General features: G+C 33.9%; 4 protein-coding genes across 7 annotated transcripts; 2 read left to right on the top strand and 2 right to left on the bottom strand.

Moving 5' to 3' along the window:
- The first annotated feature begins 278 nt into the window (after nt 1–278).
- LOC130968254 (RNA demethylase ALKBH10B) lies at nt 279–6,429 on the top strand. Of its 4 annotated transcripts, XR_009081570.1 has the most exons (9): nt 279–1,479; nt 2,295–2,420; nt 3,167–3,264; nt 3,388–3,505; nt 4,176–4,298; nt 4,434–4,546; nt 4,639–4,793; nt 5,062–5,191; nt 5,433–5,670. XR_009081570.1 is itself a non-coding variant. In XM_057893433.1 (8 exons), the coding sequence occupies exons 1-8, from the start codon at nt 855–857 to the stop codon at nt 5,078–5,080; spliced, it is 1,377 nt and encodes a 458-aa protein (XP_057749416.1). In that variant the 5' UTR covers nt 280–854; the 3' UTR covers nt 5,081–5,422. The 4 variants fall into 4 exon arrangements, 3 of the variants coding, with proteins under 3 accessions (XP_057749416.1, XP_057749414.1, XP_057749415.1); XM_057893433.1 differs by lacking the exon at nt 5,433–5,670 and having other exon boundaries at nt 280–1,479; nt 5,062–5,422; XM_057893431.1 differs by lacking the exon at nt 5,062–5,191 and having other exon boundaries at nt 286–1,479; nt 5,433–6,429.
- A 2,611-nt stretch (nt 6,430–9,040) lies between these two features.
- LOC130968871 (uncharacterized) lies at nt 9,041–11,919 on the top strand. The gene is made up of 8 exons (XM_057894347.1): nt 9,041–9,273; nt 9,344–9,470; nt 9,537–9,612; nt 9,691–9,763; nt 9,839–9,934; nt 10,106–10,156; nt 10,635–10,997; nt 11,359–11,919. Exons 1-8 carry the CDS (start codon nt 9,145–9,147, stop codon nt 11,683–11,685), a joined length of 1,242 nt encoding a protein of 413 aa, XP_057750330.1. The 5' UTR covers nt 9,041–9,144; the 3' UTR covers nt 11,686–11,919.
- On the bottom strand, nt 11,879–15,427 carry LOC130968872 (purple acid phosphatase 7-like). Its single transcript, XM_057894348.1, has 7 exons — nt 15,133–15,427; nt 13,205–13,361; nt 12,987–13,094; nt 12,785–12,912; nt 12,583–12,711; nt 12,441–12,508; nt 11,879–12,354 (listed from the first exon to the last, which is right to left on the bottom strand). Exons 1-7 carry the CDS (start codon nt 15,355–15,357, stop codon nt 12,135–12,137), a joined length of 1,035 nt encoding a protein of 344 aa, XP_057750331.1. The 5' UTR covers nt 15,358–15,427; the 3' UTR covers nt 11,879–12,134.
- Nucleotides 15,428–21,235: 5,808 nt separating this feature from the next.
- Nucleotides 21,236–23,825, bottom strand: LOC130968873 (heterodimeric geranylgeranyl pyrophosphate synthase small subunit, chloroplastic). The gene is made up of 3 exons (XM_057894349.1): nt 23,580–23,825; nt 22,756–23,123; nt 21,236–22,256 (listed from the first exon to the last, which is right to left on the bottom strand). The coding sequence occupies exons 2-3, from the start codon at nt 23,113–23,115 to the stop codon at nt 21,591–21,593; spliced, it is 1,026 nt and encodes a 341-aa protein (XP_057750332.1). The 5' UTR covers nt 23,116–23,123; nt 23,580–23,825; the 3' UTR covers nt 21,236–21,590.
- Between the last annotated feature and the right edge of the window lie 908 nt (nt 23,826–24,733).

The following is a 24,733-nucleotide window of genomic DNA, read 5'->3' as shown; positions in this document are numbered from 1 at the left end:
AAGAGAGAGACAAAATTGAAACGACATATTTGAGCAAGAAAAATACAAACTAAACAAAAGTATATAACGAATTTGTGTCTGAATTCAACACAGCGAGCAGATTGTAAAATAGAAGAAAAGAAAGCAGTAAACACACAAAATCTGTTTTCCAGTGTTGCCCCTCTACCCTCAAATGACGAAAATCCCCACGTTTTCTTCCAGAATATTCTCCCCAAAATCCAAAATTCAGCACCCACCACCAGAGTCTCAGATGCAAAATACCAACAAACAAAAATTAGAAATAGAAATAAGAGAGAGAGAAAGTGTGTGTTGTTTGTTGTTTTGAGTTGTGACTTGTGAATGTGTGAGCCACCATTTAGGACCATACATACATAGTAACAAATACACATACACATGCGTGCTGAATAAGCCATTCCCCGTAATTCCAAAATTCTACATTTAACCCTAGATCTTCATCTTCAAGCTCCTCCCTTTGCGTCACTCTAACTCAACAAACTCCCTCACTCTCAATTCCCTCCATTGATAGATCTCTCTAATTTAACATTTTTTTTTGCCACGCCGATCTTGTAGATTTCCACAACAAAACCCATTTTTCCGAAATTCAATTCTTTTAATCCTTTTTTTCACCTGAATAATCATTGTTGGGGCGGTCTTGTTTCTAACCAAGTTTGCTGCTTTTCGCTTTCTTCGTTCTGAATTCTGCATTTTATTTAGTGGGGTCCTCTTGAATTGCGCTTTTTTTGTGCGATAAAAACTGATTGTTTATTTTATTTTTTATTTTTTTACCTAGATCTAGTTTGTGTTAGGGTTATGCTCTATATTTGGTAGTAGTGTATTGTTGATATTGAGTTCTCATGGCAATGCCATCGGGAAATGTGGTAGCACAGGACAAAATGCAGTTTCCTAGTGGTGGTGGTGGTGGTGCCGGTGCCGGCAGTGGCAGTGCTGGCGGTGAGATCCACTACCGCCAGCAATGGTTTGTTGATGAGAGGGATAGCCTTATTGGCTGGCTGCGAAGCGAATTCGCAGCTGCCAATGCGATCATAGACTCCCTTTGTCACCATTTACGTATAGTTGGTGACCCTGGAGAGTATGATATGGTCGTTGGTGCCATTCAGCAAAGGAGGTGTAATTGGAATCAGGTGCTGCTTATGCAGCAATACTTTTCAGTCTCTGAAGTGGTTTATGCGCTGCAGCAAGTGGCGTGGAGGAGGCAGCAGAGGTATGTGGAGCCGGTTAAAGTGGGTGGAAAGGAAGTTAGGAAATCTGGTCCAGGGTACAGGCATGGGCAGAGGTTTGAGTCTGCAAAGGAAGGTTTTAATGCTAGTGTAGAGTCTTATAGTCATGAGGCAAATAGCGCAATTACCGGAGCCCCCGAGAAAGGGACTCCATTAACTGAAAAGGGTGAAGAACTTAAATCTGCTGGTAAGGTTGGAAAGATAGATGATAAGAGTTTAGCATCCACTGAGGAGAAGAAAGGTAAATGGTGGATCAATCGGTCATTGTCTATTATGATAAACCATGATGAATTTGATATTTGAGTGAATAATGCTATTGCAGCTTTTTATATTCATTATAATCCAACAATAACAACATTGCCAAGGTCTCTTGTTTGAAACATGTAATGATAAAGACATTGGTGAAACCTGGTAAACTAATTAACTTGACGCCGCATAATATTGAATACTCGATCACATCACTGTGATTAGAAATAAGTAGTTTTATTCACTTTTGCTTCTTTCAGTGCACGTGTTTGGCCCTTGAGATAGTCCCATGCAGTTATATATACGTAGTAGATGTGTCAGCTCTGTTTTGGGCTATTTTTTAGTTAGTTCAGTGGTGGAAATAATCAGATCAATTGTGCATGTGTTAACAATCAACTTGGGTACGTGGGAAGTTAGGGAGATATTTATAATAGACATTACTATGAGGCTAGGTATTAGTGAGATGTAGCTTTGTATATTGGATACTGAAATGCAAATTAATGGAACGCTCATTTTTTTCTGTCTAAAATTTCAATACTAGGTATTGAATGTTAACATTGAAGGTGTCTATTCCTTTTGGTTGTTCCTTGTGATACTCTGCCCCCATTGCTTAATCAATGACAATGTAATGGAGGATAAGTTAACAATGGAATAAAGTTTATGTTTGATAATGATAGCAATACTTTTTTTTCTCACTCTTTTTTGGGGTACAAATAGTTTAATGTTTAAATAGAATTTTTTATAAGAGCTTATACGGATAAATTATATTTTTATGCAGTCTATAACTTTTTGCTCCCTTGATTGCTTTAGCAGATGCTATAGCAAAGAATCAGACCGAGGGCAACTTGAAGGGCTCAGGGAGCTCACAAGGATCCCTGCCAAATTCGGATTCTGAAGCTGTGGTCGTAAATGACGGACTTGCATCAAATTTTAAAGGTTTCCTTTTTGTTGATTGTGATTTAAGTGTGAGTCTGTGTGTGTGTGTGTGTGTGTGTGTTCATGTGAGTATAGGGGGTTGTTGCCAACCCCAAACCCTACACCTTCATATATAAATGTAGGAGATTTTAGCCTAAACCCCAAATCCTTATATGGAGGAACTGCTAACTTTCACATCATTATATGAAGGTTACCAAGCTTCACATTTTGTTGCTAATTTTCTTTTTTGTTCATTACTACACGTCAAACTTTTATCTCACTTAATTACTTTTCACTTCTGGTTTCTCCCACGTGCTTCTTTGTAGTTTCTACCATCAGTTAAGTAGAAAAAATTGTCTTTGCAAATTTTATACCCTTGTTATTTATGTGTGTCTAGCATCACTTTTTTAAGTGAAGAATGTATCTTTTACCCAAAATAAAGTGTGAATTTACTTGTGTAGTAAAGCAACCTGTTAAAATTATGCTAAATTTGTGCATAAATTTGAGGAACTTAGAAAATAAAGCTCAGACTTTGTGCTGTTTTGTCTCTTTCAATTGCATCCATTTTACCTGTAATTTTTTGTGCTAAATAAAATAAATGTGTGCACTTGATTCCCTGCTTGCATAAGAACAGACAAGAATATTGTCACGTCACTCACGTTTATAGGACCAGAGTCAGCTTATGAACATATTACACTGTCAAAGTTTTGTTTAATGTTTTGATTCCATTTAATTTTTAAATTAGTTGTTGTCCATTATGTTTTCAGGGAATGAGTCACTTTCTATCCAAAATCAGAATCAGAGTCAAAGTCTTTCAACATTAGCAAAAACTTTTGTTGGCAATGAAATGTTTGATGGGACGATGGTAGGGTCCTTTAATATTTTTTCAATTATTTGGATATGTACATGCCTTCTCATAATTTTCCCCTAACTTTTTGTCTTTTATATTCTATTTCTAAGGTCTGCCATTTAAATTTTTCAATTGTAGGTGAATGTGGCTGATGGACTAAAGTTGTATGAAGAGTTATTTGATGGCACTGAAGTTTCAAAACTTGTTTCACTGGTCAATGATCTAAGGATTTCGGGAAAAAGAGGACATTTTCAAGGTAATTGAACTAAGTATGCTCTATATTCACACATAGAGGATTCTTCACTACCTTTTATTTTCCATGATCGATGACAATTGCATACAATACATGGAATGCTCAAAGCCCATTTTCTTCAGGTTAGAGTCTTCTTAAGGGGCAATTGACTTGGATACCATTTTCATGTCTCTGTTTCATCTTGGTAGTTGAATATTCATGAGCAATGAAGTAAAAATAGCTCCTGTCACTTTTGCTTGGTACCTAAAAAATGTAGAGTAGTACATGAGTAATTATCGTAATATAAAATTTCCAACTTTTCTAATATTCATCTCTATGCCTAAGAACTTAGGTTGTGGTCTTAATTCTAATTTTCTTTTCTGATAGTTTCCACAATTATCACTATGTTTGTAATGGTAAAAATATATTAAAGAGGCATGATAAGACATTATAAAACATATGAATTTGGAAATAAAATTCACTAAGGACAAATCAGATTAAGAGAGAAAGGGAAAAAAAGGAATACAATACTATTAGTGGGTCTTATCTATTCTTGAGATTTGCATATTGTTTGGTGCTCAAACTGATAACTTTGAGCTTTTGATACATATTTTGCAGATTAATTAAGGAAATTTTTTTATTATTTTTTAAATGTTTGTGGTATTGAATATTGCTAAATATTTTTCACAAGCAGGGAGTCAGACATTTGTGGTTTCGAGGAGGCCCATGAAAGGGCATGGAAGGGAGATGATTCAGTTGGGTGTTCCTGTTGTTGATGCACCTCTAGAAGGAGAGAATATGACCGGAGCCTCAAGAGGCATGTTATAAAATTTTTTTTTTATACTAATCATTCTTATAGTTTACTCATCTTTCTTATTTTCAGCCATGATATTTTTCTTTTACCTCACTTGTAATAAATGATTGATTAAGTTCCACAAATTGAATCTGGCAGAAAAGAATGTAGAACCTATCCCTTCCTTGTTTCGAGAAATTATTGAGCGGATGGTTGCCTCACAAGTTATGACTGTGAAGCCTGATGCTTGTGTTGTGGATTTCTTTAATGAGGTTGATTCATGCACTGTTCCATTTTCTTTTTGTCTGGGTTTTATATTGGCGTCAGGTTTGCTAAGATAACCTGGTATTGCTACTGTTTATAGGGTGATCATTCACAGCCCTACAATTGGCCGCACTGGTTTGGAAGGCCTGTTCACGTTCTCTTCCTGACAGAATGTGAAATCACTTTTGGGAGAGTGATCACCACGGATCATCCTGGGGATTATAGGGGCACTCTCAAGCTTTCTCTTTCCCCTGGGTAATATTTCTTATCCTTGTCTGTTTGTATGATAATGCCTATGGTATTTGCAATTTAATGTCATAGTTTTTGGGAAGAGTTTCATCATTAGCCTTAAGAAGCCAATCAGGCTGTGCTATTTCAAATGAGAATTGCCTATACAGGCTATACTATAAACTTTATCGGTTGTATAAGCTATGGTTAATACTTTAGACTTTGTTCAGTCCATTGTAGATAGATTTAGTTCATTGCCTTTCTCAGATTCTCTTTTTTTGTTTTGTTTTGTCAGTGGCAGATTTGTTTTGTGATTGCTTGATTTACAATTAGAAGCCTGCCAACTGTTTATTACAAGGAGTCCTCCTCTTTACTGAATGAGCTTTCTGTAGAACCTTTGTGATTCAGTTCCGTGGAAGTTAATGGTTTGTCTGTTAAATTATTAGAGATGATTAGGGCTTGCTGGCCTGATTTTAATTGTTATTTAGTGTGAGATTTGGCTCTTGCAGTATAATTGGGTGCAGATTCAATATGTGAGTGTCAGAGATGAGAGGAAATCATATAGGCAACTTGTTTCGATGTTTACTTGCTCCAAATTTTGTCTTCCTTTATTAAGATTTTATTAAGATTTGATACATTGAAACGTGATTTAATACTTTGCTATAGGTCATTTCTGGCTATGCAAGGGAAATGCACTGATTTTGCCAAACATGCTATTCCTTCTTTCCGTAAACAACGCATCCTTGTTACTTTCATCAAGTCTCAACCGCGAAGGTCCCCCCTTTCGGACGCCCAGCGTCTTGCTTCGCCAGCGGTATCTTCTCATTGGGGTCCACCGCCAAGCCGATCCCCTAACCACATGCGTCATCATGTAGGTCCTAAACATTATCCTGCAGGCCAGACAACTGGAGTTCTGCCAGCTCCACCCATCCGTCCGCAAATTCCGCCACCAAATGGTATGCAGCCGCTGTTTGTGGCTGCTCCAGTTGTCCCTGCCATGCCATTTCCTGCACCGGTACCAATTGCACCAGCTTCCACAGGATGGACAGCAGCCCCTCCAAGGCATCCCACTCCTCGAATCCCTGCGCCTGGCACAGGAGTCTTCCTCCCTCCACCCGGGTCAGGTAATCCTCCTCCACAAGTACTTGGTGCTTTGACCGAAGTGAACCCAGGTTCGGAAACTCCAATCACTTATGAAAAGGAAAATGGGAATTCTAATCATAACAACACAACTTCACCGAAAGGGAAAGTGCAGAGGCAGGAGTGCAATGGGCATGTGAATGGAACTGAAGAAGAGAAAGCTGTAGAGACAGAGCAAGATAGCAATGACAAAACTGTGGAAAGCCAATGAAGTCAGGCGTATCTGCAGGCTATATAGAGAGAGCGAGAGTGAGAGAGGAAAAGCTTATCAAAGGTAAAAGGGTAGGCTGCGAACTTAACTTGAGTTTGAAGCAAATGTAAAGCGCGGCGACAAAGTACTGCAAAGCAAGCAATGGAGATAAGGGAAGGAGGAAGAACATTTTTTGTTCTCTTTTGATACATCCTTTCTTTGCTCTATTCCTTCCTTTTGTTTTTTTTTTCTTTGTTTACTTACTATATTATTAATTAACTCTTACATTGCAGTAAGGAAAACACCATTCTTATTTTTAACTTTTCCTATCTATATTTTTCTTAATGCATCTTGCTATTTAATTTATTTGTTGATGTTACCTTCTATGGATGTAAATTGCATGTTTGAGATCCGAAAACCCTTCTATGACTTGGACAAATTACAGGTAAGATTTTGGAAACCTTTCTCTTGGAATCAAAGTAATTAGAAGATACAGGGGTTTATGTGGGAATAAGATGGGTGTAGAACCAACCCAATGAATGCATTAAAAAAAAAAAGAACCAACTCAATGATATTTATAGTCTTGGTTCAGTTACTCTTAATTAGAATGCTTGAGAGTTGAGAGCTTCGATTTTGGAGCTTTTTTTCTGTTTTAATTTGTTGTTTAAAAGTTGAATTCTGAATAGTTTTTAATGGTTTCCTTACTTTTAGATAAAAGTTTATTAAGGTCAACATAATTGAGAAGGAACTATATTTTTTTTTACTTTTGAATTATAAAAATTCACGATATGCGTTTTTGACATCATTTAAAAAAAAGTTCGAAGTTTTAATTTTATTTTTTTCACATGTGATTTTATTTTTATATAGCTTGTTATTATTTTTATAATTAGTTATAACAAGTTCTTAACCCAATAGAAGAATCCCAATAGAGGAGGAGGCTAATATGAGTAAAAAAATAAAAAAATAAAAAAAACAATAAAATATATATTAACACATATTTTATATTTATTTTTTATGTTCACCTACTATATCATGCACAATAAAATAACAAACACTAACTACACAATAATTTCTTTGGCATTGTCATCAAGATTATTGTGAATTAAGATTTTATTACTATTCACTACATACAAGAACACCGTTATGAGTGAAAGTGAAGTAGAAGAATCAATTTCTAATGATATTACGTGGTAAGAACCAATGGTCTAAAAAATGGAACTAATAAGAGAGCAAATAAAGAATTAATTGCCTAAACGATTGTAATATAGTGATTAGGTTATGTAAATATTCAATATTGAAAAGTATTTGTTATCATCGTTATTTTAATTTTCATTTTCTTGTATAAAAAAATTGTATTTTTTGAGTTACTTATTCAAACGCTACAACTTTAAAATAAGTACTTCTATAACTAAAAATCCAAACACAAAATAACTCATTTATAAGTTACTACTAATAAAAGTCCTTGTACTTTAAGTTTTTTTTTTCAAAAGAGCTTATTTAAGTCGTTTATCCAAACTGGACTTTTGTCATTTATTGTACAACCGATTTTGATCGAGTTTTCGAAAAAGAGCAACTTTTCTAGTAGCGAAACTTTTTTAATTTTGTGGCTCCTTCCTGGCACTTGCCACCAAACTTCCTTCATCCTTTCATACACTAACTCTTTGAAGTATTTTTTCAAGTAAAATACATCCAACTTGTCCACATCAAGATCATCCAAACAGTGCGTACACTTCCTATCTTTACCTTTTCGCAAAATTTTTCCCATATTGAAACATTATATCTAATACTTCGACGTCCATTTGTAACATAACAAAAGAAGAAAATAATTTAAAACACATGCAACCCAAAATCAATAAATAACAAACACACTGCATGATCAGAGATAGCCTCTGTTCTATTAAAAAGAAAGAGAACATCCAGTAGCAGTTCGAACATACCAACAACAAAATTCTAACAATATATCATTTTCAACAAAATCTTAATGCAAATGATAAGACAAACTTAAACAATCTCTCGTCAGAAGAATAAAAAATGAGCCAAAAAAATTTTTTGGAAAAAAAAAACTGACCATCAAGATAGCTTAAATGGTTTCCCACGCTTTGCTTCAATGCCTTCCCACAAAACTTCCTCCAACTCTAACATAACAAATGGTAGAAATCAGCAATCAAGCAGGAGTATCCTAAGCTATCGTCATTGTCTCTAGCTATGGAGAAAGAGACTAAGCATTGAAATTATGAAGAAATTAGGAAGAAGATGTATCGAATGACCAGCCCTTCACCCAAGCAACCATTCCATTTTACTGGGAGCAAAACGGCTACGTTTTTGTTTCAAAACGTTTCACTCATGGAAAGACGTCCTTTAGTAGATCCTAGGTGATAGTAGCTGTGCCACATCAGCAAACTCGTTGCTGACTCACGCCAAAATTCGAGTGAAGGACTAGTATGTAATCCGGAGTGCAATCTCGAGGATAAGAATAGTGCAATTAGAATCTCAGGAGTTTAAATTGGTTTACGAGCTGAATCTAAAGGACTACTATAAAAATTTAGTTGTCTATATTAAATGAAATATCTCCATCTTTATTAAAAATAAATATATTAAAATATATCTTAATGTACATATAATTAAAAAATAATCTCTTTTCACACTAATATTTTAAATAAAAGATTTGGTTCACGAATATTGTAAAGACAATGATTAAAAATAAAAAAGTAAAAAATTCACGGTTTCTATACATTAAAATTACTCTTAACTGATATTTTTATAAGACTTTGTTAGACACCCAATTTTTATATTACTAATATATATTTACAAAAAATTAAAATAAGAAAATTTATAAATGAAAACAGAAATAATGATCATTAAATTTATAATTTTATTATATTTTATTAATCTAATTTAAAAATAATTAAATTCTCTTTTTTTTTTATTTTATCGATTTAATTTAGAGAAATTTGTTCCTTTTGGGGTTCCCACTTTCGATAGCGAGGCTGACTTCATAAACCATGAAAGCCAAGAGCGACAAGATTAAAGTGGAAGAAGCATGAGAAAATGGATGAGATTCAGAAACAGAAACGGGAAACTGAAAAGAAAGTAGGATTACGAATGTGTGAGGTTTGCTGTGGTTCGCAACACCCTCGTGTGATGGTCCCCAACTTCCTCTCCCCTGAAGAATGTAAGGTTAGGTTCCCTTTTCAGATTCTCTTGTTCGCTTCTTCCCTTCCCTTCCCTTGATTTATTCCATTGTCAGGAACTGGAATTCATACACAAGAGTAGCAGCACTGTTGGCTATAGACCCAATGTCTTCTCAACCACTCTCTCCCATCTCATTGCCACCAACTCTTCCCACTTCCTCATTCCCTTCATTCCCATCCGAGGTACTCTCTTTCTTTATCATCTTTCCCTCCATCGAAATTTCCAACCTCAATCAAATTTCTTCACAGAAAGGTTGAAAGACAAGCTAGAGGAGTTTTTCAACTGTCAATACGAGCTCTTTGTTGAATTCACCGCTCTAATCAGGTTACTACTCTATCTTGCTTGTTGGTTGTTACTTCTTTTACAATCTTTACCTTATTGTATTTATGAATCATCAAACAGCTGGAGCAGAGGTGCAAGCATTGGGTGGCATAGTGATGATAACAGACCCTACCTCAAACAGCGGCACTTTGCAGTCAGGATTCCACTTTCCACTACTCCTCTCTTTTATTGAATTTTATTTAATACTGACAACTTTTGTTCATCAAAGGTGGTGTGCTATTTAAATAATTATGGCAAGGATTTCAATGGTGGACTCTTTCGTTTCCAGGATGGCCAGCCAATGTCAGTTATGCCAATGGCTGGAGTGAGTTTATTCTCTTTCACTATTACCACTTGTGTTTTTCTTTTCTGGTCAAATGGTTTCTACTGCTAAATAAGGAGAGTGATTTCTCAAAATTTCGTTATTGAAATGATTCAATGTAGGAGGAAATGTTTTGCTTTTTAATTTATTTTACCCTTTTTTATCTTTTAACAGGATGTTCTGATGTATACTGCTGACCAGCGTAACATTCATTCTGTTGATGAGGTATATTCAATTGTGCTCCTTTCTTGCATGCCCTTACTTACTTGGTCGTGTACATAATCAGCTGTTTTATTTCGATTTAAATCTCCTTCTCCCGGACTCCATGTCCTCAGAAGAAAAGGGATAGAAGAGAAAACAGGAAATCATATCTGTCATCTTTGATAGTTACCTGACGAGAAACCATATTAATTCTCGAAAAGAGTACTTACTTTAGGGTACCATTCTAAAGATTCCAGAATTATTTTTAGCGTTTTGATTCCTATCTTTAATATATTTTAGTTTCATCAATAAGTTAGAGTCAATGAAGTCTAATGTGGTAATTAGATAAAGTAAAAGTTTTGTTCTTAGATTCTATAAAAGATGAAGAGAAAATAATGAGTGGGTAAAATCAGGATTGAAAAGAGTAGGAACTAAGAAGTTTGTAGTTATCTAAATTATTGGCCGTCTTAAATCTTTGTTATGTGATATTTTTCATTGACAGATAACTGATGGAGAAAGACTAACGCTTACTTTATGGTTCACTCGTGATGGTTCCCATGATGAGGATGTGAAGCTTGTTTCTCTCCTTTCACAACACCTATTACATAAGGACATGGCTGCATCGTATCTTCCTCTGCCTGCATCCTGTGATATGTATTGTTTTTCGCAGGATCAAGCTTCCAATGACCAGTTTGGCTTTAATATATGCTGGGCCAGACTTCATATTCTTGGATATGGCATTTCTATATCCGAAGACGGTGCCTGTGACTCAGATGTCTCTGAATTACTGGTGAAGCCAGTGCAGTTAGTAAGAGGAGATGAGTTGTTAGACCATGAATTTGTCAATATTTTGCATGCACTTCAGGTATTTATAAGGATCCTTTTGGTAGATTTATTCATTTATTAATAAAAGAAGGAATTTATTAAGAAAAAGAGATGATGATTACAAAGAGAGAAGAAAGAAACCCATCAGTTTATTCGAAGTCTGGCCGTTCATCAATCCAGGAAATTCATGCAATTTGATTTACAGAGAGAATACTTTACATCAACTAGTGCTTTCTGCATTTTTATTAGAATAGTACTAACATGTTTTGGTTTTTTGAACTAAAATATAGTCCTTCATTTTTCACTAACCTCATTTACTACAGTTGTTTATGCACCGCTGATTTCATGTAATTTATTGTGGAAACTTTTTGGCAACTACTGACTCGAGTTCTGCCAAACAGGTCATCCATTTCTATTGTTGGCAAGGATCTGCCTTAAAGACCAAGGCATTGAATGTGCACACGAACGTGCTAAAACTTTCAGATAAGGACAAGGAGAAAATCAACTGTCTGAAGTCTGTACTTTTGAATGATGAAGATTTGGTATTGAAGGTTTTCGGGAGTATGCCTTTGGAAGAAAATGGAGGCATTTGCTTTGACTGGACAGGAATTGTGGCTGCAATTGCTGCTTGGGAAGATTATGTGACGAAGTTAAGTAAACAAATTCATTTAGAGTTGCCTTATTGGAGAATGCATGAATCTATATATACGGTGCAACTTGATGAGTAGTATACATGATCAACCAATCCAGGAAAATGCAGCACCTAAACGTTGTGCTTGGGCCTTGGAATTAGAAAAAGACAATGATGAAAAAAGCGGAAGATAGTTTGTGAAGCCTTGTTTCATAGCATTCCGAGTTAATATGCTTTTGCGGAATTTTATAACGAAGTTTCTTAAAGAGAGATGAGGAATTATACTCAAGTTTATCCCAGAAAGTATCATAGTATTAAAATATTACAAGTACACGATGGCAACTACTAGTACATATACTTTATGCCTTTGTTGATAGAATCCCGGTAGCTCTGGTTTTGGCTGTAATATTATAGCTACTGCAAGCTCATTAAGACTATTTTCAAATTCATTTCTCTTATTTTGTTTTACAGATAGTGAACCAGTGCAACAAACTTTCAGCCAAAGTGATCCCTGTCCTAATGTGTTTTTGCATGCTTTTAGCTTATTTATATTGAGGCTGCATGGTTAAGCTTTTTGGATAAGCTCCACGTATGCAAAACCTTGCCATAAATATCATAGAACACTATATCTGCTTTGCTTTCAGTGATTTGCAAAGTCATGAATCCTTGTCCATCATAATATAACTTCAATTCCTCTTGGTCCCATGGCTTGATATCACCCTTCCATGCCTTTGATCCACCTCCGCTTGTTAGAAAGTGAATTCCACTGCATATTTTTGCAGGTCATATAAGCTTTGATTTCACAACACTGGTGGCATTCTAACTAACTATTTGCAAGTATGTTATGCTTACCTCTCTGCATCAACTATGTGCTCCAAGCAATGGTCATGTCCATTTATGTATGCATCAACATTTCTTGCCTGGACCAACAGTGAAGAAATTGATTAGAACAATAACTAAGTAGGCATTGGCAAAATATGATTTCATTTATTACCTTTAGGATGGGAAGGAATTGCTGCTCAACCTCTACAGTATTACCATGATGCCCAGCACTCTTGATAGTATGATGACCCACCACTATCTTCCATTTTGCCTTGGATTGCCCCAATGCAAAATCAACATCCTGCAAGAAGAAAGGATTACAAGAGTTATCAAACCATAACCTGTCTGGACATGTATGCATGATAGTAATCAACCTCCAAGAGTCCTGAAAGGTAAGCTTCGCGAGGAAGCACGCCACTCCAGTCATAGGTATGGTCTTCTGGGTCCGTAAAGTAATCATCGCGAAATGGAGTTGTGTCCACAAAGAAGAATTCCACAATACCTGATAAACATGAAAAATGTATCATATATATGTTCATTTTAGTTTCAGATTTTGGTTGTTGGTGAATAGTATACCTGCATCAAGAATGAAAGATCTCATGCAAACCCATCTGCTATCTTTTTGTGTTAGAATGGGGCTCAGTTGTGCCTCAACATCACCTCTGTAGTCATGGTTCCCCAAAACTGCCACATTTCAAGGGGAAAACAAGCTTAGTTAACAGCTAGTACTAGACTACTAGTGTTTTCACTTTTCAATTGATGTTGATGAATGGTTGATTAGGTTAATTGATTACCATTGTACCATATCTTTTGCAAGCTTGGGGCAGTGTAGATGTTGACAAATGAATCGTAGAATGCTGGATCATCAACTCCTGTTAGGCCATCATCGTAAAAGTTGTCGCCCGTCGATATAACAAAATCTATGTTTTGCTTCTCTCCCACCTCTCCCATCTATCAAATTCATGGTCCAAAATGAGTTACTAGCTCTCTGCTACAACATTAATAAAGAAACCTTTTTTTTTTATTTGCACCTACAATATTTTGTTAGCGTTTTTGCACGGATAATACATTATATTGTTTTGATGGGTACTAAAACAAAAGCATTAATCATAATTAAATTATTATGCAATGTTCTTAAGTATATAAAAGGAATGTTTTCTTTTTCCTTTTGAAAAAAAACTATTATGCATAATTAATATGTAGAATGAATGAATTGACATCGATTTATCATGGCTTGGAGGGGATGAAGTAAATAAACATGTTTTTTGGTAATTCATGAAGACGAACTCCAATTGAGATGATCCATCTGAAAATTATATTGGAATTGTGCTTTTCCTATGCTCTTTATCATTGTACTTATAGTAGCTACATTTTTATGATTTATTGGAATAATGCTACAAAAAGATTAAGCAGGGGAAGGTGCATGTTTGGCCAAATCATACGGTTTTTGTGCATGTGGTTTTACAGAAACCAGTTGTTTGGCTGTGGCTGTGGCATGATTCATATTTGTTGGTGTGGGTCTACTCTATATTATTAAAATGATTGACGTGTTTTCAATGGTAAATATAAATAGTGATTGATTGATATGCTAAGAATATGCCTGGAATATGCTATACCCAAAAGGAGCCTAAGCCTTTTCTTTTTTTTGGGAGCTTTCAGTACGCACGGAATTAAGAATTAACTATTACACTTATACAATTAACAAAAATCAAGCAGTTTCATGGCAGTTTATTGTAAAATTATTTTTCTTAGAATAAACTAGCAATATAATTTGAATTTAAAATTTCTTACGTACTATCTAAAATTTATTATCTTTTATAAAGTTTATGGTAGTTGTACACTTGTAGTAACTAATTATCTTCATTGGCACAAAAAAAAAAATCTTTTCTTAATGATTTGGTAAGAATAATCTCTTCATGTTTGAATGGTTAGTAATATTAATGAACTTTGTTAGATAGACAATAATTTTTGTGAACAATAAGTTTTAAAATTGGTCAAATAAAATAAAAATATACTACATCCTCAAATCACCTATTTAAATCTTAATATTAAGATAACTATCCGTATACTTAATAAATTGAATATCTAATATATTCATTGTTCACACTATTTAATATTTTTATTATTTACTTATACTTTTTTAATATTAAATTAGTCTTCTCGACATTTTCATCTATCGGTTCCCCAAAGAGACTTAAAAAAGCCTCTCTCATATTCGTTATAACTTATAACAATTAAAAACCAAAAAATAATAAACCTCACGTTTCTTGGAAAATGTGTCCCAACAATTTTTTTATTCCAAAAAATAAAATCCATACCTTGGGACAGCATGACAGCCAACCAACTCAATTAGAACTGCCTCTTGACCTATTAGCTCAGCCTATTCTAGGCTGTATGTGGCAGCAGTGAAAACTAAATCTAAAATACATCTATTCTTAGAATTCATCAATGGCAATGACCAATGAGCTTATGTATGTTTCCAAAAATATTATAGTGTTTTTTAATGATTTTAACTATTGATCTTAGTTGTATGTATTATAATAAATATTAACGGTCAAGATCATTAAAATCATAATATTTTTAATAACACTTGAAAATGTTCAATTATTATTTTTTTTTACATGTTGGTATGGTTGTACACATGAGGATTAAGATTTATACTAATTTGTGCACATGTATATGTATATAATTAATGATAAGATATAGAGAGTAGCTAATTAACCTGATAAGCGACCAAGGACTGGTTATGGGTTCCTTTTCTTCCCCAGTCTCCGACCACCAGAATGTTCAGAGGTTGATCTGCTTTTGTTGGAGTGTGTTTCAGCTTCTGAAGCTCTGCTATGGAAGGACTTGTTCCCAATAACAATAACACCACCGTAACAGGGAGCAACACGCGTTGTTTTAAACTCCAAGCCATGTTTTTAATAAGCACCTGCAACTCAAACATTCAGAGAGGGAGAGAGCTTTAGAGAGAAAGAGAGAGAGAAATTATTGGAAGTTTTGTGAGACAAGTTAGTTATCATCTATATATAGTGTTGACAGTTTTTGTATAACATACTGTATTTAATTTATTCGAGAGAGACAGAGAGAGAGTAGAGACAATCGCTCACGAAAAGGATTACGTATAAGATTCGTTTATCATCCATCGAATCTTTGGATCCACGGTATGCCTTTCATTATAGCAACTCGTAACATAATATCCTATAATAATATAATGATAAAAGTTTTATCAAATATGTATTCAATAATAATTTCACAAAAATAATTTTTTCATACAAGTAAATTATTAGATTTGTCCTTAACTTTTTGAAACTTTAGTTGCGAAAATTATATATATGATACAAATTAAAAATTTTAAAAATAAAATTAAAATAAAATAAAATTTAAAATTATTTTTAAAATTTTTAATAAATTTTAAAAATAAAAAATATATTTTACCTTAATATAATATATTCTTTTTTCGAGTTGGAAGAGAGATAAGGAAATAAGATATTTTTGGATTAACTTTATTACAAAAATGCTCTCCACATATTTAATTTAATGATAATATTAGAGAAATAAAAAAAAAATCAAAAATTTTTTTATTTGATATTCATTAATTATTTTAACAACCAACCATTAATAAATATAATAATTAATGAATATTAAATACGATAAATTTTAATTATTTTTTATTAAATTTTTTTATTATCAAATATTTTTGTTAATTTAATTGTACTAGTTAATCGACCACTTATACTGAGAGAGGTAATATATATTATGTATCTTTTATTATGCTTTATATATCAGTAAAATTGTAGGACCTATCACTATTCTATTTCAATGGTAGATGGTTGTTTTTCATGTATATGTAGCATTATTGGTGAGAATTTATTTATTTTTTCTTTCCTTTTATGTTTCATAGAGTAGTGAGCTGATGAGAAGTAGATATAGAGGTTAAAGAAATAAAGATCTTTGTCTGGTATGCTATTTTGGTGAAAATATGATACAAAGAAACAGAGGAATGGAGTTTCGGTGAAATTTCGGTTTGAGAGTTTCTACTTAATTTAAGAAATGACAAATAGAAAAGGAAACCCGTCCGCGTGTGTGTGGGGAGGGTGGGAACTGGGAATTCCATAAGTGTAGATTAAACAATTATTGAACGAGAACCATAATGAAAATTTGGTATTACCAAAGCTTTTCTTTAGTGGGACATTATTGTAGATATCCACCCATTAACTTTTCAAGGTTTAAACAACCTGCTAGCACCGCTCTTGAATCATGTTTGTAACTACTTTTATATTCAAAATATTTTTTAATTATTTATTTTTAATATAAAAAAAGACAATTTATTTAAATAAAATAATTAAAATTTATATTTACGTAAATATAAAAATTCAAAATTAATTATATATGTATCCTATTACAACTCTGTATAAATTGTAAAATTTTTATCATTTTTTATAAATACACATAAACTGTAAAATTTTTACTAAAATTTATGAACAAGCAAGTATATACACATAAATTATAGAACTTCTACCACGATTTATATGAAGAGGAAGATTTATACATAAATTATTAAACTTCTACCACGGTTTATGAAAAAGAGGATTTATACATAAACTATGAAACTCTTACCACGGTTTATGAAGAGTTAAGTTTGTACATAAATCGCCCTACTACAACCACGATTTATAAAGAGTTATCGCTCTGGGTGTAAAATTCACCAATAAAAAATCCTTGAGTGTATTTATTCGTTCATCGAATATATTGGCAGATCTAAAAATCAGTATATTGAAAAAGTTTGGGGTATTTGGGACCAAGTGGACGAAAAAGTTATTTTATAAGATTTCTATCGCAGTTGTGTCAACCAGTATGAAGTATGATACTTTGTGATAGGGTCTGATGAAGATCTGCTGGTTCTGTTTCATTGTCATAGAAGTTTCTCGGAGATCTGAATACACGAACTGTATGCAAAGTTGGAGGACGGTGTCAATAGTTTTGAGGTATCAGCTCCGAATCCTCAGTCGACTCCCTTAGGGGTGCTTCCAGTTCGATGGTTGTGGTTGCACCAACTCGTCTGTTCGTTGCATCTCCATCCTTTGGGGTTGATTTGAACCGCACAAATGAAAATGATTCTGTAGCATTGAAAAACCGTTTGTTTCGACAGCTGGTAGTTGAGATGACTAGTTCTCCTGTCACGATTCCTGATTATGTAGGGTTGGGTGAACATGATCGAGTTGAGAATGCAATCCGAGAGGATGATTCAGACGAGGAGCCTATCGATATAGTTGGGGACAATGATGAGGATATAAGGAGCAATCCACGTATACAACATGACCCATCAAGTTCCAGCACACATCAATATCCCCCGCACTTTTCATCCCTAAACTTGGAGGCTATGGGGCAACAGCCGGACGCAGATGCTACCTTCGATAAGGAGGTCAAGATAGAACCGTTCCTACAAAATTTCATATTTGCAATCATTTCAGAATAAACTGGAAGTTGTGTTGAGTGTGAAGGATTATAGCATCCGTCGAGGTGTTGTGTACAAGGTATTAGAGTTAGATCATCTTAAGTACCATGAAAAATGCAAAAAATTCGACAAAAAATTGCAGATGATTGATTTACATCTCATTTTGTGCACGAAAGGGTACTTGAGAGGTTAAAAGATATAATGGTCTGCACACTTGCTTACCTACCTCAATTTCGAGCGATCACCCACAGCTTGATTATCACGTCATTTGTGCGATATTTTTGTTGGTTAGAACGGATGATGCGGTTACAATAAAGGTGTGGCAGGAAGTAACAGAAGAAACTTATGGATTCAGGTCTACTTACAGGAAGGTTTGGATGGCAAAACAGAAGGTACTAGTACAGATATATGGAGATTGGAAAGAGTCCTATGCCAAGTTGCCATGTTGGATGCCTGGGGTCCAGTCCACCATGGTCGGCATTGTTGCGGTGTTGAAGACTTCTCCATTAGAGTTGGAGATCAGGTTGATGAATCTATAGTGTACTTTCATCATCTTTTCAGGATATTTCCTCCTTGCATTGAGGTCTTTCGATATTACACGCCCTTTGTGAGCATTGACGGTACCCACTTGTATGACAAGTATGGAGGTACTTTGCTGTTAGCTATAGCGCAAGATGGAAACTCGAATATCTTGCCGGCAGCATTTGCACTTGTAGAAGGAGAAAATGTAGAATTGTAACCTTTTTTTTTTTTTGTCAAACCTACGACAGCATGTGATGCCACAAGAGTGTATTCTTGTTATCTTTGACATGCATAACTACATCAAGACTATTTTGGAAGCCTCTGATAGTGGTTGGCTACTTCCGCGTGCTTAGCTAACAGATTTTATGATTTGTAACAATTAATTAATCATTATTAATATTTTTAATAATATAAAATTATATCTAATGGTATAAAATTATTCATTTTTTTATTGGTTAAGTACCGACCAAATTTTAATAAAAATGCCGTCCCTAAATTTTCTCATAACGAAATCCTAATCTCCATGCAGCGTGTGGAACCTGCGGCGTTATCGCTATTGTAGAGTGTTTGGCCATAGTCACATCTTTATGCGCAAGCAATTCAATGGAAATTCAAGCAGCTATGCAAATGATTTGGGAATTTATCTGTCCTAAATCCAAGCTTGGTGTAAGTACTTCACTCAAAAAATCCTTAGTTAAATGTTTATCAATTGAAGTATGATATGTTTTTATTATTACTTACTTATGAAGTTTTTTTTTTTTTTTTTTTTTTTCAGACACTTAGGCTAAGTTTGTTTTTGAGAACAAAATAAGTTAAAACATTGAGAACAAGATACCAAAAAAAAATAGAAATATAAAATTTTGTATTCTTATTTTTTGTTTGGTGATAAACTAAAATAAATTATAAAAATTTAATTTATTCTATTATTTTCATTCAAAAAATTTGAGAAAAAAATATAATAATAAAAATATAATTATAAAAAATTAACAAAAATAATTAAAAAAAAGTTATGTCTCTTATTAGTGTCTTTGTGTCATTCCTATTTCTATTAAGATGGATACAAAATACACAATTCAGTATTTTTAGACACAATGTCTCTATTCATATCTTATCTATCAAACACGATTTTATATTTTTGTATCTCCATCTCAGTGTCCCTTTCTTGTAAACAAATGCAGCATTAATTTTCTATTTTATATAAAAATTTAATTTTGATGTATCAAAAATATAAAAATTATTATTTTTTAATATAATAATATATAACTCAATAAGTTTAAAATTAATTTTTTTATAACGTGATAATACATGATTAAATCTCTGTAAACTTCTTTCATACTTAAAAATTAATTCTTTAATATGATCTTCGTTGTTATAAATTATAAATAACAGAAAAAAAATATACATCGTACAATTTTGTTTTTTTGCGGCTAATTACCCGTGTTGAAATCCATAAAATTGATATTTATTTTGAAATTAAAAAGAAATTGATGAATGTTTAACTTTGCTTTAATTAATGATTCTTGATGCAGGACAATTTCTCGGTTCTTAACATTACTCAAAGAAGATGCAACTTGCGTTGCTGCCGGTGAAGCATTATTATTAGAGTCTTACGATGGATTAAGGAAATACATCAAAGACATCATTTTGAAGCAATTAGAGAGTACTTCAACGGAAGCTAAAACTGCACTTCCTCTTAAACAAATGTTCAACAATGCTGCTAGAGCCGACTGGGACGTTTTAATGTACTTTAAGAAAGATAAGTGTCCAAAATATTACGAAAGATTTGATGGACAAAAATTAATTCTAACATCATGGTCTTCAATTATACAGGTATACTTTTGTTTGTTTTTCATTGCTCTAAACATACAATATTTATTCATTGTTTACTTGGTCCTAGTTTGTTCTTAATTTTGATTTATTTCTAACACTTTTTTCTCTTTTATGAATAGCTCAAGTTTCTCAAGAATTTTCTGGGAGAAGAAAAATTTTCAAATCATATGATGGTTAGCTTTTAAAAAATTACTACATAATTAATAAATATAACTCTTATTTATTATCAAATATTTGAATTTTTCTATCGCTGTTATATTAGGAAAGCGAAGTCATTCAACAATTATTTACATTTGTACCTTATTATGAAGAGGATGACACTCCATGTCTGTATGAACCTACCTTAGAAAAGTTTAGCAAAACGAGTTTTGTTTTTGTTGGAAAATTCAATTTCTTAGTTTACTAATAATTTACTTCATTTCTAACAGATTGAAGCAAGGGTATATCTCCGTGCTACTCGAGAGAAAGATCCTGAACTATTAACAAAAAGTAAAATAAAGAAAGAGTCAGAACAGGTATAGCCAAACTTTTTTTTTTTATATCCACATTTTTTCATTTACATGTATATTTATGTTACTTCTTTTCATGATTCATCTTTCAGATAAAGTCAATTGTTGATAAATCAAAGACTAAACTTATGAATAAAAAGCGCACATTTGCAGAGGTGAATTTTTTCCCGCCTTAAATGATCCTTTTTCTATATATAAAAATATGTTTGATCAACTAATTTATACTTAAATTTATATTGTCTCAGGAGAGAAAAGACAAGGCATATTGCGATGAAGTTGAAGCAGAAATTCTCTTTGGACTAATTAATCAATATTAATTTTGTACATGATTAACTTTGAAATCCTTTGGATTTTTAGTTACTGAATATTATTAGATTAGTGATTTTTTATGTTTATCTTACCTTCACACTGATATACATAACACTAAATTGAAAATTCACCCGGGCACTATAAATCAAATTGACAGATTTAACATATAAATAAATCTAATATCTTATAATGTGAATTTCATATGCATTAAAACATATAATGAGTAAAATGTATATATTAAGGATAATACTGATTTAGGGAGTTGTATTTTAACTTTGTATCACAAATAGAAACTGGAAATATAAGCATCATGCATATCTAACAACATAGTCACGTAGACAATGCTCTCTTGTTTTTGGGTCCATGCTTGGGGGCTTCCACGTCCCTTTGAATAGTCAACATAAACCCAACAATAAGTGGGCAATCTAACTCTAAATGATGTTTCTGTAGACCTGCGTTTCCAAGCTCTAAAATAAGTTCTGTATGCAATAGTTAGCCCTCAACGGGGTCAGATCAACGAAAAACTATACATAGTCGAACTCTAAGAACCCATCATCCTCTGGTCTCATCAATGGTGAAACTTCTATCAATAGCATAATCCACAAAACTGTAAAGAGGGACCACACGCTCCCCATACTTCTCAAATCCATCCAATTCTTGCTTAGCCTTTACTCTAAGCTCTTCAGCCACCTCTTGTGCTTTCTCAACACCATAAACTTCCACATAACTCTTACCCTTCTTTTTCCCGTCATTACCACCCTTAGCTTTCAACCTCTCTTCCAAAATATCATCCACAACTGCATATAGTACCCCAACAGCTCTCCCATACCTCCTCAGTCTCTCTATTTCATCATCTTCAGCACCAGCCAACAATCCTCCACACACTGCAGAGCACTCCCCCATTTCACCGTACTTTTTGTCTTGTATAAATCCAACTGCATTTGGTCCTCCTTCGAGGTCCAGGAACTGCCCTGCCGCCATACCAGTGGAGCCTACAGAGCGGGCTATCTCTGCAATAACACGAAGGAGGTAGCGCTCGGGCACAAGGTCGGGGGGAGTATGAGAAACAATGTGACGAAATCCAAGGGGAAAGAGTGCATCACCCGCCAGAATTGCCATGTCAACACCGTGGACCTTGTGGTTTGTTGGTCGGCCACGACGTGAGGGAGAATCATCCATGCAGGGGAGATCATCGTGTATCAATGAAGCCGCATGAACCTGTTTGCAATACGATAAAGATTCATTTTTATAACCATGTATCTTAAAATAGAGTTTATCATAATCTTTTTTAAGAAGTACATATCAGTAATTCAAAAAATCCATTGTGTTTGATGAGAAGTTCCAGACAGAGACAAACTCAGAGAAAAGGTTTTGTTGTATAAAAAACAGTGCAAACAAGGGATTTGTTGTTACAATCAAAGATTCTTAACAGTTTCTTATTTTTTATGCAGACTGCTAACTACTGAACAAGCAAATAAAGCTGTTCTAATAAATCAATAATGGAAGGTGAAAGGAATTCCAGAAGAAAGCCCACTCCTTTTTAAGTTGAACTTAGAAACAGTTTAGACTTTCGAGTGTTTGTTTGATATAGCTTACCTGTACAACACGTCAACACCAAAAAAACTTACAATAATAGACCAATGTCTCTCAAATGACATAGCATAAAAACTTCTATTTTTTGGGGGTGGGGGAGATTATGATACATAAAAGAGGTTACCATTTCAAGAGCACAGGCGGTGGGGAAGGCAGAAAGGCGGCTTCCCCCAAATAATTCACAGGAAGCAATGCACATAACGGGAGGGGCTCTCTTAGCACCCTTGGCAAGGACTGAATACCTCATAGCTTCATAAATCTGGGGAGGATACTGAACTGGAATAGCTTCATTGAGTTTTTGATTGATCTGCACCATTAGGGAAGCCCAATATGTCATCAAATCAAAGTTAGCAGCTTTTGAACGGGTGGAAACCAGGGCAGGAGAAGCAGTGGTGGAGCAGCGAATTGGGAAGACAAGATTTGTTGGCTTCCGAAAGTGGAATATGTGTGAAGAGGGCACCATTGCAGTTGCAAAGGGAGCCATCTTTAGATCTACATGAGAAACAAGAAATAACAAAGAAAGATAACCCCGTCACCAAAAACACTCGGAATCAGATAAGACAACCCTTTTTTTGAAAGAAAAAAAAGCTAGTGTTATCTGTACGAAGAAAGAAAGGCAAAGTATATGAGAGCATCTGAAAATAATTCATGCAAAGAAAGATAATGGCATTTCATCAAGCAGTTGGTGGGTATGAAAATCTTATAGCCGACTTTCAGCATTGGGTCATTCTAGTTTTACACACAAACAGAAAGTGACAATCACACTGGTTGGATCCACAAATCAAATTCACAACGCACAGTATATCACCAACAATTTCCAGTCTCAACCTCGAAGACCAGAACCATCCTTCCCAGATTCTTGGCTAAATAGCCGCCACCCCAAAACACTAAATTGCACAAAATTCAGCATCAGGGTAGCCTGAATGAAAGGGGGAAAAGGAACATTACCAAAAAGCGAATGAGAGCGAAGCAGAAGAGAAGAGAACGAGCAAAGGGGGAAGATTTCCCAGTGTATAGGAATGTAAAAGAAGAAAGCAGAGGTAAGAAATAGGATAAAAGAAAGGGATTAGGCTGAAAGAAGGGAAAGTGGAATTGTAGGGCAGTGAAGATGAAAGAGGATTTGTGATAAGCGTGGTGGTGGGTGCATTACGGTAATGGTGGCGTGCCCACCCATTTTACATTACTCTTCTCTTGTTTGTGATTTCGGTTTTTTTTTTTTTTTTTAATACAAATAAATATATAAAAATATTATTTTTTGAATACGCATGAAGAAAAATAGTTAAAAATGCGCAGAGCTATTTTATTACTGACGTTCGGGAAATGAAATGTACACCAATTTTCTGAAGACGCCGGCAAAATTGATAACGAACAACTGACGCTTACGGACCGTTGGTCATTTCTCACCTAACGGACGCCAAATGGATAATAATAATAATAATAATAATAATAATAATAATAATAATAACAAATAATAATTATAATAACACTAATAATAAATAATTATAACTATAATAGTAATAATAATAGTGATAAATAATAATATTTAAATTAACAATAATAATAATATCTAAATTAACTATAATAATATTTAAATTACAAAATAAAAAATCATTATAAAATATATTGACTTTTTAATTAAATGTGCAAAAATATGATGTTCGTCTATCCTATTAAGATTTTTCTCGAATAGGTAGCATTAACAAAATAGGAGGGTCGTTGTTACAATGCAAATTCATATAAAATATAATGCAAAAAATTTATATAATTTTAAAGAGTTAAACTTTAAAATAGTCTATGAGATTGATGTCGTATACTAAAATTGTCTATGAAATTAAAATTGCATCAATTATCGTTCCGAAATTGATAAATTGGCCACGTGTAGTGGTATGATGATGTATTGACCAATGATATGTGACATACTGATGTGGACAATTGTACCACGTATCACAATGTTATTTAACCACGTGTCAGTTTGTGCCACGTGTCATCCGCTATGTCATCATTGTAGATGCACTAAATTAGTCCTTCACTTTACATTAAATGGCTCATTTTAGTCGTGATATTAAACATTGTACACCAAACTAATCCCTTCATCGATTTTT

Source organism: Arachis stenosperma, chromosome 3 (assembly GCF_014773155.1).
Source record: "Arachis stenosperma cultivar V10309 chromosome 3, arast.V10309.gnm1.PFL2, whole genome shotgun sequence".
In the NCBI taxonomy this organism is placed as follows: Eukaryota; Viridiplantae; Streptophyta; class Magnoliopsida; order Fabales; family Fabaceae; genus Arachis; species Arachis stenosperma.
This window is presented reverse-complemented; position numbering and strand designations above follow the sequence as displayed.